This window comes from Palaemon carinicauda, chromosome 28, assembly GCF_036898095.1.
Source record: "Palaemon carinicauda isolate YSFRI2023 chromosome 28, ASM3689809v2, whole genome shotgun sequence".
In the NCBI taxonomy this organism is placed as follows: domain Eukaryota; kingdom Metazoa; phylum Arthropoda; class Malacostraca; order Decapoda; family Palaemonidae; genus Palaemon; species Palaemon carinicauda.
Window position 1 is genome coordinate 59461298 of NC_090752.1, and position 15780 is coordinate 59477077.

At 38.7% G+C, this 15780-nt stretch overlaps 2 protein-coding genes across 2 annotated transcripts in view; one reads left to right on the forward strand and one right to left on the reverse strand.

Annotated features, from left to right (window-relative positions):
* Nucleotides 1-15780, reverse strand: part of LOC137621833 (protein SpAN-like) — a 341729-nt gene that overhangs the window by 169616 nt on the left and 156333 nt on the right. The window lies entirely within an intron of this gene.
* Nucleotides 1-15780, forward strand: part of LOC137621835 (mucin-17-like) — a 42308-nt gene that overhangs the window by 24 nt on the left and 26504 nt on the right. The window contains exons 2-6 of the mRNA XM_068352342.1: nucleotides 7899-8098; nucleotides 10472-10666; nucleotides 13260-13521; nucleotides 14090-14173; nucleotides 14891-15065. Of these exons, the coding sequence (XP_068208443.1) occupies nucleotides 7899-8098; nucleotides 10472-10666; nucleotides 13260-13521; nucleotides 14090-14173; nucleotides 14891-15065 (916 nt within the window). The remainder of the gene's footprint in view (nucleotides 1-7898; nucleotides 8099-10471; nucleotides 10667-13259; nucleotides 13522-14089; nucleotides 14174-14890; nucleotides 15066-15780) is intronic.

Genomic DNA, 15780 nt, shown 5'->3' on the forward strand with positions numbered 1-15780 from the left:
ATAACAGATAATTCTACCCATCAACATAGCACGTAAGTTTTCCCTCAATCATAGCAGGTAATTTTCCCTTCAAACATAACAGGTCATTTGCACCCCCCCCAAACATAGCAGGTAATTTTCCCTTCAAACATAACAGGTCATTTGCACCCCCCCCCAAACATAGCAGGTAATTTTTCCTTCAAACATAACAGGTCATTTGCACCCCCCCCCAAACATAGCAGGTAATTTTCCCTTCAAACATAACAGGTCATTTGCAGCCCCCCCAAACATAGCAGGTAATTTTCCTTCAAACATAACAGGTCATTTGCACCCCCCCAAACATAGCAGGTAATTTTCCCTTCAAACATAACAGGTCATTTGCACCCCCCCCCCAAACATAGCAGGTATTTTTCCTTCAAACATAACAGGTCATTTGCACCCCCCCCAAACATAGCAGGTAATTTTTCCTTCAAACATAACAGGTCATTTGCACCCCCCCCAAACATAGCAGGTAATTTTCCCTTCAAACATAACAGGTCATTTGCACCCCCCCCCAAACATAGCAGGTAATTTTTCCTTCAAACATAACAGGTCATTTGCACCCCCCCCCAAACATAGCAGGTAATTTTCCCTTCAAATATAACAGGTCATTTGCACCCCCCCCCAAACATAGCAGGTAATTTTTCCTTCAAACATAACAGGTCATTTGCACCCCCCCCCAAACATAGCAGGTAATTTTTCCTTCAAACATAACAGGTCATTTGCACCCCCCCAAACATAGCAGGTAATTTTTCCTTCAAACATAACAGGTCATTTGCACCCCCCCAAACATAGCAGGTAATTTTTCCTTCAAACATAACAGGTCATTTGCACCCCCCTCCCAAACATAGCAGGTAATTTTTCCTTCAAACATAACAGGTCATTTGCACCCCCCTCAAACATAGCAGGTAATTTTTCCTTCAAACATAACAGGTCATTTGCACCCCCCCCAAACATAGCAGGTAATTTTCCTTCAAACATAACAGGTCATTTGCACCCCCCCAAACATAGCAGGTAATTTTTCCTTCAAACATAACAGGTCATTTGCACCCCCCCAAACATAGCAGGTAATTTTTCCTTCAAACATAACAGGTCATTTGCACCCCCCAAACATAGCAGGTAATTTTTCCTTCAAACATAACAGGTCATTTGCACCCCCCCCCCAAACATAGCAGGTAATTTTTCCTTCAAACATAACAGGTCATTTGCACCCCCCCCAAACATAGCAGGTAATTTTTCCTTCAAACATAACAGGTCATTTGCACCCCCCCCAAACATAGCAGGTAATTTTTCCTTCAAACATAACAGGTCATTTGCACCCCCCCAAACATAGCAGGTAATTTTTCTTCAAACATAACAGGTCATTTGCACCCCCCCAAACATAGCAGGTAATTTTTCCTTCAAACATAACAGGTCATTTGCACCCCCCCAAACATAGCAGGTAATTTTTCCTTCAAACATAACAGGTCATTTGCACCCCCCCCAAACATAGCAGGTAATTTTCTCCTTCAAACATAACAGGTCATTTGCACCCCCCCAAACATAGCAGGTAATTTTCCCTTCAAACATAACAGGTCATTTGCACCCCCCCCCAAACATAGCAGGTAATTTTCCCTTCAAACATAACAGGTCATTTGCACCCCCCCAAACATAGCAGGTAATTTTCCCTTCAAACATAACAGGTCATTTGCACCCCCCCCCAAACATAGCAGGTAATTTTCCCTTCAAACATAACAGGTCATTTGCACCCCCCCCCAAACATAGCAGGTAATTTTCCCTTCAAACATAACAGGTCATTTGCACCCCCCCAAACATAGCAGGTAATTTTCCCTTCAAACATAACAGGTCATTTGCACCCCCCCCCAAACATAGCAGGTAATTTTCCCTTCAAACATAACAGGTCATTTGCACCCCCCCCCAAACATAGCAGGTAATTTTCCCTTCAAACATAACAGGTCATTTGCACCCCCCCCAAACATAGCAGGTAATTTTCCCTTCAAACATAACAGGTCATTTGCACCCCCCCAAACATAGCAGGTAATTTTCCCTTCAAACATAACAGGTCATTTGCACCCCCCCCCAAACATAGCAGGTAATTTTCCCTTCAAACATAACAGGTCATTTGCACCCCCCCCAAACATAGCAGGTAATTTTCCTTCAAACATAACAGGTCATTTGCACCCCCCCCAAACATAGCAGGTAATTTTCCCCTTCAAACATAACAGGTCATTTGCACCCCCCCAAACATAGCAGGTAATTTTCCCTTCAAACATAACAGGTCATTTGCACCCCCCCCCAAACATAGCAGGTAATTTTTCCTTCAAACATAACAGGTCATTTGCACCCCCCCAAACATAGCAGGTAATTTTTCCTTCAAACATAACAGGTCATTTGCACCCCCCCCCAAACATAGCAGGTAATTTTTCCTTCAAACATAACAGGTCATTTGCACCCCCCCCCAAACATAGCAGGTAATTTTTCCTTCAAACATAACAGGTCATTTGCACCCCCCCCCAAACATAGCAGGTAATTTTTCCTTCAAACATAACAGGTCATTTGCACCCCCCCCCAAACATAGCAGGTAATTTTTCCTTCAAACATAACAGGTCATTTGCACCCCCCCCAAACATAGCAGGTAATTTTTCCTTCAAACATAACAGGTCATTTGCACCCCCCCCAAACATAGCAGGTAATTTTTCCTTCAAACATAACAGGTCATTTGCACCCCCCCAAACATAGCAGGTAATTTTTCCTTCAAACATAACAGGTCATTTGCACCCCCCCAAACATAGCAGGTAATTTTTCCTTCAAACATAACAGGTCATTTGCACCCCCCCAAACATAGCAGGTAATTTTCCTTCAAACATAACAGGTCATTTGCACACCCCCCCAAACATAGCAGGTAATTTTTCCTTCAAACATAACAGGTCATTTGCACCCCCCCAAACATAGCAGGTAATTTTTCCTTCAAACATAACAGGTCATTTGCACCCCCCCAAACATAGCAGGTAATTTTCCCTTCAAACATAACAGGTCATTTGCACCCCCCCCAAACATAGCAGGTAATTTTTCCTTCAAACATAACAGGTCATTTGCACCCCCCCCCCAAACATAGCAGGTAATTTTCCCTTCAAACATAACAGGTCATTTGCACCCCCCCCAAACATAGCAGGTAATTTTCCCTTCAAACATAACAGGTCATTTGCACCCCCCCCCAAACATAGCAGGTAATTTTTCCTTCAAACATAACAGGTCATTTGCACCCCCCCAAACATAGCAGGTAATTTTTCCTTCAAACATAACAGGTCATTTGCACCCCCCCCCCAAACATAGCAGGTAATTTTTCCTTCAAACATAACAGGTCATTTGCACCCCCCCCAAACATAGCAGGTAATTTTTCCTTCAAACATAACAGGTCATTTGCACCCCCCCCAAACATAGCAGGTAATTTTTCCTTCAAACATAACAGGTCATTTGCACCCCCCCAAACATAGCAGGTAATTTTTCCTTCAAACATAACAGGTCATTTGCACCCCCCCCCAAACATAGCAGGTAATTTTTCCTTCAAACATAACAGGTCATTTGCACCCCCCCCCAAACATAGCAGGTAATTTTTCCTTCAAACATAACAGGTCATTTGCACCCCCCCCCCAAACATAGCAGGTAATTTTTCCTTCAAACATAACAGGTCATTTGCACCCCCCCAAACATAGCAGGTAATTTTTCCTTCAAACATAACAGGTCATTTGCACCCCCCCCCAAACATAGCAGGTAATTTTTCCTTCAAACATAACAGGTCATTTGCACCCCCCCCCAAACATAGCAGGTAATTTTTCCTTCAAACATAACAGGTCATTTGCACCCCCCCAAACATAGCAGGTAATTTTTCCTTCAAACATAACAGGTCATTTGCACCCCCCCCAAACATAGCAGGTAATTTTTCCTTCAAACATAACAGGTCATTTGCACCCCCCCCCCAAACATAGCAGGTAATTTTTCCTTCAAACATAACAGGTCATTTGCACCCCCCCCCAAACATAGCAGGTAATTTTTCCTTCAAACATAACAGGTCATTTGCACCCCCCCAAACATAGCAGGTAATTTTTCCTTCAAACATAACAGGTCATTTGCACCCCCCCCCCAAACATAGCAGGTAATTTTTCCTTCAAACATAACAGGTCATTTGCACCCCCCCCCAAACATAGCAGGTAATTTTTCCTTCAAACATAACAGGTCATTTGCACCCCCCAAACATAGCAGGTAATTTTTCCTTCAAACATAACAGGTCATTTGCACCCCCCCCAAACATAGCAGGTAATTTTTCCTTCAAACATAATAGGTCATTTGCACCCCCCAAACATAACAGGTCATTTGCACCCCCCCCCAAACATAGCAGGTAATTTTTCCTTCAAACATAACAGGTCATTTGCACCCCCCCCCAAACATAGCAGGTAATTTTTCCTTCAAACATAACAGGTCATTTGCACCCCCTCCCAAACATAGCAGGTAATTTTTCCTTCAAACATAACAGGTCATTTGCACCCCCCCCCCAAACATAGCAGGTAATTTTTCCTTCAAACATAACAGGTCATTTGCACCCCCCCCCAAACATAGCAGGTAATTTTCCCTTCAAACATAACAGGTCATTTGCACCCCCCCAAACATAGCAGGTAATTTTTCCTTCAAACATAACAGGTCATTTGCACCCCCCCAAACATAGCAGGTAATTTTTCCTTCAAACATAACAGGTCATTTGCACCCCCCCCCAAACATAGCAGGTAATTTTTCCTTCAAACATAACAGGTCATTTGCACCCCCCCCCAAACATAGCAGGTAATTTTTCCTTCAAACATAACAGGTCATTTGCACCCCCCCAAACATAGCAGGTAATTTTTCCTTCAAACATAACAGGTCATTTGCACCCCCCCCCAAACATAGCAGGTAATTTTTCCTTCAAACATAACAGGTCATTTGCACCCCCCCAAACATAGCAGGTAATTTTTCCTTCAAACATAACAGGTCATTTGCACCCCCCCCCCAAACATAGCAGGTAATTTTTCCTTCAAACATAACAGGTCATTTGCACCCCCCCCCAAACATAGCAGGTAATTTTTCCTTCAAACATAACAGGTCATTTGCACCCCCCCAAACATAGCAGGTAATTTTTCTTCAAACATAATAGGTCATTTGCACCCCCCAAACATAACAGGTCATTTGCACCCCCCCCCCAAACATAGCAGGTAATTTTTCCTTCAAACATAACAGGTCATTTGCACCCCCCCCAAACATAGCAGGTAATTTTTCCTTCAAACATAACAGGTCATTTGCACCCCCCCCCAAACATAGCAGGTAATTTTTCCTTCAAACATAACAGGTCATTTGCACCCCCCCCCAAACATAGCAGGTAATTTTTCCTTCAAACATAACAGGTCATTTGCACCCCCCCAAACATAGCAGGTAATTTTTCCTTCAAACATAACAGGTCATTTGCACCCCCCCAAACATAGCAGGTAATTTTTCCTTCAAACATAACAGGTCATTTGCACCCCCCCCCAAACATAGCAGGTAATTTTTCCTTCAAACATAACAGGTCATTTGCACCCCCCCCCAAACATAGCAGGTAATTTTTCCTTCAAACATAACAGGTCATTTGCACCCCCCCAAACATAGCAGGTAATTTTTCCTTCAAACATAACAGGTCATTTGCACCCCCCCCAAACATAGCAGGTAATTTTTCCTTCAAACATAACAGGTCATTTGCACCCCCCCAAACATAGCAGGTAATTTTCCTTCAAACATAACAGGTCATTTGCACCCCCCCCCAAACATAGCAGGTAATTTTTCCTTCAAACATAACAGGTCATTTGCACCCCCCCCCAAACATAGCAGGTAATTTTTCCTTCAAACATAACAGGTCATTTGCACCCCCCCAAACATAGCAGGTAATTTTTCCTTCAAACATAACAGGTCATTTGCACCCCCCCCCAAACATAGCAGGTAATTTTTCCTTCAAACATAACAGGTCATTTGCACCCCCCCAAACATAGCAGGTAATTTTTCCTTCAAACATAACAGGTCATTTGCACCCCCCCAAACATAGCAGGTAATTTTTCCTTCAAACATAACAGGTCATTTGCAACCCCCCCCCCAAACATAGCAGGTAATTTTTCCTTCAAACATAACAGGTCATTTGCACCCCCCCAAACATAGCAGGTAATTTTTCCTTCAAACATAACAGGTCATTTGCACCCCCCCAAACATAGCAGGTAATTTTTCCTTCAAACATAACAGGTCATTTGCACCCCCCCCCCAAACATAGCAGGTAATTTTTCCTTCAAACATAACAGGTCATTTGCACCCCCCCCCAAACATAGCAGGTAATTTTTCCTTCAAACATAACAGGTCATTTGCACCCCCCCAAACATAGCAGGTAATTTTTCCTTCAAACATAACAGGTCATTTGCACCCCCCCAAACATAGCAGGTAATTTTTCCTTCAAACATAACAGGTCATTTGCACCCCCCCAAACATAGCAGGTAATTTTTCCTTCAAACATAACAGGTCATTTGCACCCCCCCAAACATAGCAGGTAATTTTTCCTTCAAACATAACAGGTCATTTGCAACCCCCCCAAACATAGCAGGTAATTTTTCCTTCAAACATAACAGGTCATTTGCACCCCCCCAAACATAGCAGGTAATTTTTCCTTCAAACATAACAGGTCATTTGCACCCCCCCAAACATAGCAGGTAATTTTTCCTTCAAACATAACAGGTCATTTGCACCCCCCCCAAACATAGCAGGTAATTTTTCCTTCAAACATAACAGGTCATTTGCACCCCCCCCAAACATAGCAGGTAATTTTTCCTTCAAACATAACAGGTCATTTGCACCCCCCCAAACATAGCAGGTAATTTTTCCTTCAAACATAACAGGTCATTTGCACCCCCCCCAAACATAGCAGGTAATTTTTCCTTCAAACATAACAGGTCATTTGCACCCCCCCAAACATAGCAGGTAATTTTTCCTTCAAACATAACAGGTCATTTGCACCCCCCCAAACATAGCAGGTAATTTTTCCCTCAAACATAACAGGTCATTTCTCCCCCCCCCCCCTTCTCAAACATAACAGGTCATTCCCTACCCCAAACATAGCAGGTAATTTTTCCCTCAAACATAACAGGTCATTTTTCCTCCAAACATAAACGGTAATTTTTCCTTAAACAAAACAAGCATTTTCCCTTAAAAAAATCAAGCATTTTCTCCCAAAAAAATAAAAGGCCATTTTCCCCCAAACATAACAGGTAATTTTCTCTTAAAAAATAGCAGGTAATTTTCCTTCAAAACATACCAGGTCATCTTTCCCTCATAACATACCAGGTCATCTTTCCCCCAAACATAACAGGTCATCTTTCCCTCATAACATACCAGGTCATCTTTCCCCCAAACATAACAGGTCATCTTTCCCAAAACATATCAGACCATCTTTCCCCCAAACAAAACAGGTCATCTTTCCCCAAAACATAACAGACCATCTTTCCCCGAAACAAAACAGGTCATCTTTCCCCCAAACAAAACAGACCATCTTTCCCAAAAAACATAACAGACCATCTTTCCCCAAAAACAGAACAGGTCATCTTTCTCCTAAACATAACAGGTCATCTTTCCCCAAAACATAACAGACCATCTTTCCCCCCAAATATAACAGACCATCTTCCCCCCCCCCCCATAAACATAACAGGTCATCTTTCTCCCAAAACATAACAGACCATCTTTCCCAAAATCATAAAAGGTCACCTTTCCTCAAACATAACAGTCCATCTTTTCCCCGAAACAGAACATAATAATTTGTAGTAACGCCACATCTGCAACATTGACAGGTTACGTCAATCGCATGGCAGTGTGGGCAGCAATAGCCCACTGGGAGGAAAACACCTGCCTGACTTTCGAAGAAGTCCTCCCTAGCCACAGCGGAGCACACCTGAGATTTGAAAGGAACTCTGAGAATTGCAGCTCGTACGTCGGCATGACGAGTTCGTCGGGACAACCCGTCTACTTGACTGATCTCTGCGAAGAAGAGGTAAGTGGAAGGGACAGATAGAGGTTGCCAGGTTAGACTTTTTCAGGGCAAAAGCCTCAAATTGGGCCCTTTTTGAAATTGGTTGGCCTTGAGTAACATAATAAAAAAAAGGCTAGCCTAAAGTGCTACACTTTTGGCATTTTTCTACCAATAGGTTGGCCTTTTAAAACTGTAGTTGATTAGAAGTTGGCCTTTTCTATATTTAGAAAGCCTGGCAACCATGGCAGATTAGTCTAGACGAAATGTCGTCGCCCGGGGAAGGCAACTAGATAAAGTAAAATGACTGCCATTCGGAAATGTTGCAAAATGTTTTCGAGTATGATTCCCAAGTTGTTTGGTAGAAAATTCATATTTTAGATTAGGAAATGTTACAAAATGTTTTCGAGTATGATTCCCAAGATGTTTGGTAGAAAATTCACGTTTTAGATTGGGCAATGTTGCAAAATGTTGTCGAGTATGATTTCATGTTGTTAGGTAGAAACTACATATTCCAGAGATGCTAGTCTTAGAAAAGTATTACTCTAGGGAACAATTCAAGAATAAAACTTCAGTGGCTAAGTTAAGGGGGGAAGGGGGGGGGGTGCTTTTTGAAATGTCCCCCAGGTCTCCAAGAGCCCCTAGAAGGGCCCCTCTAGGGGCTCTTGAAGATCCAGTGCGTAGAGTAAGGTCAGATAATAATAATGTGTAATTATACATTTAAAATTACCCCCAACTCACCTACTGTATGTTACATGGAAGGGGGCGGGTTTCTTTACTGACTCAGCCCCCTGCCCCACCCACCCCAAAATCTCTAGCTGCGTTCTTGAATAAAATAAGTGTCAATCAGAATTAGCAGACGATTTTTCCTGTTTAAATCGAGAAAAAAATAGTAAAATTCATAAAAAAAAGCTTCAATCTACGAATAAAACTGGTAGTTAACAATGATGAATTAAAACAGTTTTCAATAAGCAAATTAACTAATACTATCTATAGATACAGTATAGAAAGTATCTTCTACAGAGTATTCAACTGATTTCGAGATTTTTACTTTGTTGGTATAAGAATGCCATATTGCTTTAATTTGCCTCGACATTTCTCGTAATAATATTTAAAAGTTTAAGGTTTAAAGGTCACTCATGAATGGCAGAGGCAAGGGACATTAACAATGTCCTAGTACGACGATGTGCTGGAGAGAGAGAGAGAGAGAGAGAGAGAGAGAGAGAGAGAGAGAGAGAGAGAGAGAGAGAATTAAAGGCATCTCATTAATGGGAGAGGCAGGGGACAGTGACAATGACCTCTATAGACACACTATATGTATACATATGAGCAGCATCCAAAAACTCTCCCTACCCAAGCTAGGACCAGGGAGGGCCAGGCAATGGCTGCTGATGACTCAGTAGGTAGACCTTTAAGTTCCCTCAAACCCCCTATCCCCTCTCCACACAAGCTAGGACCAGGGAGGGCCAGGCATTGGCTGCTGATGACTCAGCAGGTAGACATATAGGCTCCCCGAAATATCCCATTCTTAGGTGAAAAGGATGGAGATGTTATAGACACTACAAGAAACTATCGAGCTTGAGCGGATCTTGAACCCCAGTCCAGCAGATTGCTGGACTGTATTTGGGATCTAATTAGTCCTAATGACTATTAGTTTTGTTCATAATCAAGTATAATTATCATCAAATCTGTACAAAAAGATTTATGAGTCTCATATATGATTTATTTATTGACAAAATTTGTATATAATGTTGACATTTTTTATGTTCAACATTTTATTTTTTTCTAGAAAGTATTTAATTACTTTTACGCAAATTATGCATGCTTTTTAAAAGATGAATTTATCACTGATAAACTGTAGATTATTCAAATTTTCAATTATTAATTTTGGTATTAATATATTCCATAACTAAAATCCCCTTGCATGGTAGGTGGAGTCATATTCTCCTCTGCAACTCTTAATATTTCTCCACTATTATTTTTCTTATTTTGCATATCCGTATTTTCTTAACTTCCTCCTGGAATTAAATTTAATTGTTATATCTTATATAATGTAGAGTTTTAAGAACACGCAATATAGAGGCCTGTATTAATCAAGTTAGGATATGGAAAATAATTTAATATTTATATTCTTATTAGTGAATCATATTTGTATATACCTCTAATAAGAAAGATAACTTACTACCCACACTATCTACCTACCTATCTATCTCTCTACATTCAACACAGAATCAAGTTTTAATATCATTCAGCATCCTGGTAGCATTCAGTTTCATTGAACCGAATCCTTTAATATCATCCATTCAGTTTAGAATCAGTCCAATAAAATACAGTCTCTTAACACCATACTTCTATTCAATTTCCTTCAAATTTTATGTAATACCTTATGCTTCGCAGTTTGGCGAGCTTGTTGTGGAGATCGGTCATGCCATTGGGATGTGGCATGAGGAGATGAGATCAGACAGGGATTCCTACGTCAACATCAACGAAGATAATGTCCTGCCGGAGAAGGTGAACAATTTCGTCAAGGAGACTGACAATAGCTATGGCGTCCCTTATGATTACAGCTCCATCATGCACAACCACGAGAGGGTGAGATATCAATAGGAACTGAAAGTTGTATGTTAAGTTTGCGGAACTGCAAGACGTACGTAATTGTTTGCGGAACTGCAAGACGCACGTAATTGTTTGCGGAACTGCAAGACGCACGTAATTGTTTGCGGAACTGCAAGACGCACGTAACTGTTTGCGGAACTGCAAGACGCACGTAATTGTTTGCGGAACTGCAAGACGCACGTACAGTAATTGTTTGCGGAACTGCAAGACGCACGTGATTGTTTGCGGAATTGCAAGACCTAAGTAAAGTTTATGGAACGGCAAGACATAAGTAAAGTTTACAGAAAGGCAAGACTTGCGTAAAGTTTGCGGAACTGCAAGACGTACGTAAAGTTTGTAGAACTGCAAGGCGTACGTAAATTTTGCGGTACTGCAAGGCACACATAAAGTTTGCAGAACGGCAAGGCGTACATAAAGTTTGCGGTCCTGTAAGGCGTAGATAAAGTTTGCAGAATGGCAAGGCGTACATAAAGTTTGCGGAATGGCAAGGCATATGTAACGTTTGCGGAACTGCATGGCGTACATAAAGATTGCAGAACAGCAAGGGGTACGTAAAGTTTGCCGAATGGCAAGGCGTAGGTATAGTTTGCGGAACGACGAGACGTGTGTAAAGTTTGCAGAACGACGAGGTGAACGTAAAGTTTGCGGGACGGCAAGGTGTACATAAAGTTTGTGGAGCGGTGAGGTGTCCTTAATGATGGCGGAACGGCGAGATGTACGTAAAGTTTGCTGGACAGCAAGGCGTGCGTAAAGTTTGAGGAACTGCCAGATGTACGTAAAGTTTGCAGAACTGCAAGGCGTAAGTAAAGTTTGCGAAACTGCCAGACGTCCGTAAAGTTTGAGGAACTGCCAGACGTCCATAAAGTTTGAGGAACTGCCAGACGTACGTATAGTTTGAGGAATTGCCAGACGTAAGTTTTTGTGGAACTGCAACGTGTACGTAAAGTTTGCGGAAGTGCAATGCTTACGTAAAGTTTGCGAAACTGCAAGGCATACGTACAGTTTGCGGAACTGCAGGGCGTAAGTAAAGTTTACGGAACTGCAAGACGTACGTAAAGTTTGCGGAACTACAAGACGTACGTAAAGTTTGCGGAACTACAAGACGTACGTAAAGTCTATGGAACTGCAAGGCATGCGTAAAGTTTGCAGATCTGCAAAATGTGAGTAAAGTTTGCAGATCTGCAAAATGTGAGTAAAGTTTGCAGAGCTGTAAGACATCCATAAAGTTTGCAGAACTGTAAGACGTACGTAAAGTTTCAGGAACTGCAAGGCGTACGTAAAGTTTGTGGAAATGCAAGGCGATTGTAAAGTGTGTGGAAATGCATGATGTAGGTGAAGTTTACGGAACTGCAACACGTAGGTAAAGTTTGCAGAACTGCAAGACGTGCGTAAAATTTGAGGAAATGCAAGGCGATTGTAAAGTTTGGGGAAAAGCAAGACATAGGTAAAGTTTGCAGAACTGCAAGACTTAAATAACGTTTGCAGAACTGCAAAACGTACGTAAAGTTTGTGGAACTGCAAGGCGTACGTAAAGTTTGCAGAACTGCAAGACGTACTTAGAATTTGCGGAACTGCAAGATGTACATAAAGTTTGTGGATCTGCAAGATAACTTAAAGTTTGTGGAACTGCAAGACGTACGTAAAGTTTACGGAACTGCAAGATGTACATAAAGTTTGCAGAGCAGCAAGACATGCGTAAAGTGTGCAGAACAGCAAGACTTGTGTAAATTTAACTGATGCAGTCGATATATATCAAATTGCCTTTTGGTGTCCCGTCATTTCTAATGTATGAAAGGATTGGTAATACTTTAAGTAATGTCTATTTGACCTAATGGAGAGTCATGACAAGGTAAACATTAAGGTAACAAATTTTACGTAACTTTTGTTATGCACATCAAATAGTTATATGGTCTATGGTCATTTGATCATATAAAATTGGGATGAACAAAGATAAAGTGTTAGGTGGCTTAACTGCAAAATGGACAATACATTGGGGGTGACCGATCACCTAGTATGCATAAACATCTAATTATGAACTTTGATGGTATAAAAGTGTAAGTTGAGCAGTTTGCTGCAAGAAAGATTTAATATTTGGATTTCTTTGGCCAAGAGATTTCATAATCAAAGTCAACAAATATGTTGAAAGGGTACAAATTTGGGGTAAAAATCTTATTATCTTCAATTGGGAATTTTCTGTGATATGGCAGGAATGTGAGAATAATAGCATATCATGCAAGATTTCCCTATACAGAAATATCAGTATGAGAAAGTATAAGCATAATTTATTCCTCAGAAGGTTCTCCAGTTATTCTTTCATTTGCAGACAAAAAAAAAAAAAAAAATATTTTGTTTACCAACTGGAATTCAAATTAGTAACTTTAAAAGAGTTCACTTTGCCTTTGATTTGAAGTCAAATCGTCTAAGTCCCTCTCGTTATTCTTTCATTTGCAGGCAAAAAATATTTTTTTTGTTAACTAGCTGGAATTCATATTTGTAACTTTAATAAAGTTCACTTTGCCTTCGATTTGAAGTCAAATCCTCCCTCAGATCAACATACTTCATTCCACAGGTCTTCACTCTGAATGGACACATCACGATAGCAACATTAAATCCCTTATACCAAGGGCTTTTGGGACAACTCACGGGCTTGTCCCACATGGACAAGCTCCTGGCAAACAAAATGTATGGATGTTCGGCTAAACTCATCTCAGCGTCTACTTGCTCCAGCGACACCTGTCAGAACAATGGCTATCTCTCGAGATCGTGCACGTGCGTCTGCCCCGATGGAACATCTGGTACCAATTGCGAAACAGTGACAACGCCTTACAATGGTAAATCATGGTGTTTAAAGTTTTATTTTCGGGTGTGGTACCATTTAATAGTTATAAACTCTAAATAAACACAAGAACAATGATTTAATTGTTAGGATACTTAGAATACTTTAAAAAAATTCATCACCAGTGAAAAGTTAAAACAAGAAAAAAAAATAGATGGACAAATCCAAAATAATTATGTACTGTTAAAATTTTGCATTAAAAACGGTTAATATCTGGGAACTTTTATTTCAGGATTTTTATCGTTTTAAAAACGTATACATTGACGTAAGGGAGTGATCAAGGTATATAGAATAAGGGTTGGGAGTGATATTACGGTTATCAACCCGTAAAATTTAAAAACAAATTACGGTAAAATTACGGTCTCCCGTATTTTACTGAAATACGTATGAGAACAGTATATGTTTACGGAGAATTTCAGATTAAAATTACGTTTTATTTAACAGCGTACTTAAGAAAATCCATCAGTGAACAGTTAAATTAAGGAAAAAAATGTTGATGGACAGAACCAAAAAGTATTGATATTGACCAAGAGAGTAATCTACGACCCTTTTTATACTTACAGATGCCATATTATCACCTTATACCGAGCAAATAACGACAGAGGGTACAATTACTTCTCCCAATTACCCTAACTATTTTGAAGCTGGTAAGTATTACCCTGAACACTTACCGTAACCTGTGGTAGATTCACAAACTTCATAATTAAAGACTTGTTCATAAACTTCAGGAGTTATGCAATATATTTAAAGCTTGTCTGCACACAGTTTATATATGATAGATCTCATTTAATGTTGTTAATTATCTTGAAATGTTTTATTTTGATTGTTATTGCTTCTCTTCCTATTTATTTATTTCCTTGTTTCCTTTCCTCAGTGGGGTATTTTTTTCCTGTTGGAGCCCTTGGGCTTATAGCATCATGCTTTTCCAATGAGGGTTGTAGCTTAGCTAATAATAATAATAATAATAATAATAATAATAATAATAATAATAATAATAATAATAATAATGATTTATATATATATATATATATATATATATATATATATATATATATATATATATATATATATATATATATATATGTATATATATATATACACACACACACATACATATTGAGGCTCTTTGCGTCAATAGGCGTAAGAGGAGATGAATAATAATAATAATAAAAATAATAATAATAATAATAATAATAATAACAATAACAATAACAATAACAATAATAATAATAATAATAATAATAATAATAATAATAATAATAATAATAATAATAATAATAATAATAATAATAATAATAATAAGATTATGCTTACGAACCATGATACCCTACACGTCAGTGTTACCAAATCCAACCCCTTTTCAGGACTGAAATTCACCAAGTGGATCGTAGCCCCCGAGTGCTACAAAGTGGTGGTAACATTTACAGCTTTTGACATTTACTGGAGAACCCCACACTACATTCGTGAGTCGGAAACAGCAGATATCTGCTGGTACGACGGTCTGGAAATTCGAACAGATAACATGCTGGATGGAACATGGTAAAAAGAGTCTCATTTCTTCCATGGTTTCCATGTTAAATTTCATTCTAACTGTAAATTAAGAGTTTAAAGTGTTTCTTAAAATAGTCCTTAAGAGAAACTAAGGATATTAAAATTAATCACTATATTTCGGTCAATACACATTGGCCCTCGAAAAACGGGGTAATGGTGATTGGCCGAAATGTAGTGATTAATTTGTATTTCCTTAGTTTCCTTTAAGGATATTTAGGAAACATATGTATGCATATATGTATGTATATATATATATATATATATATATATATATATATATATATATATGTATATATATAATATATATATATATATATATATATATATATACATATATATATATATATAATATATATATATATATATATATATATATATATATATATATATATATATATATATATATATATATATATATAATATATATATATATATATATATATATATATATATATATATATATATATATATATATATATCTTTGTACATATAAATATATATAAATTCTTAAATAATTATTATTTGTATATATATATATATATATATATATATATATATATATATATATATATATATATATATATATATATATATATATATATATATATATATGTATGTATATATATATATATATGCAACTTATATAAATACATACACACATATAAATATAGAAAATGAATGTAAATAAATATACTGTATATGC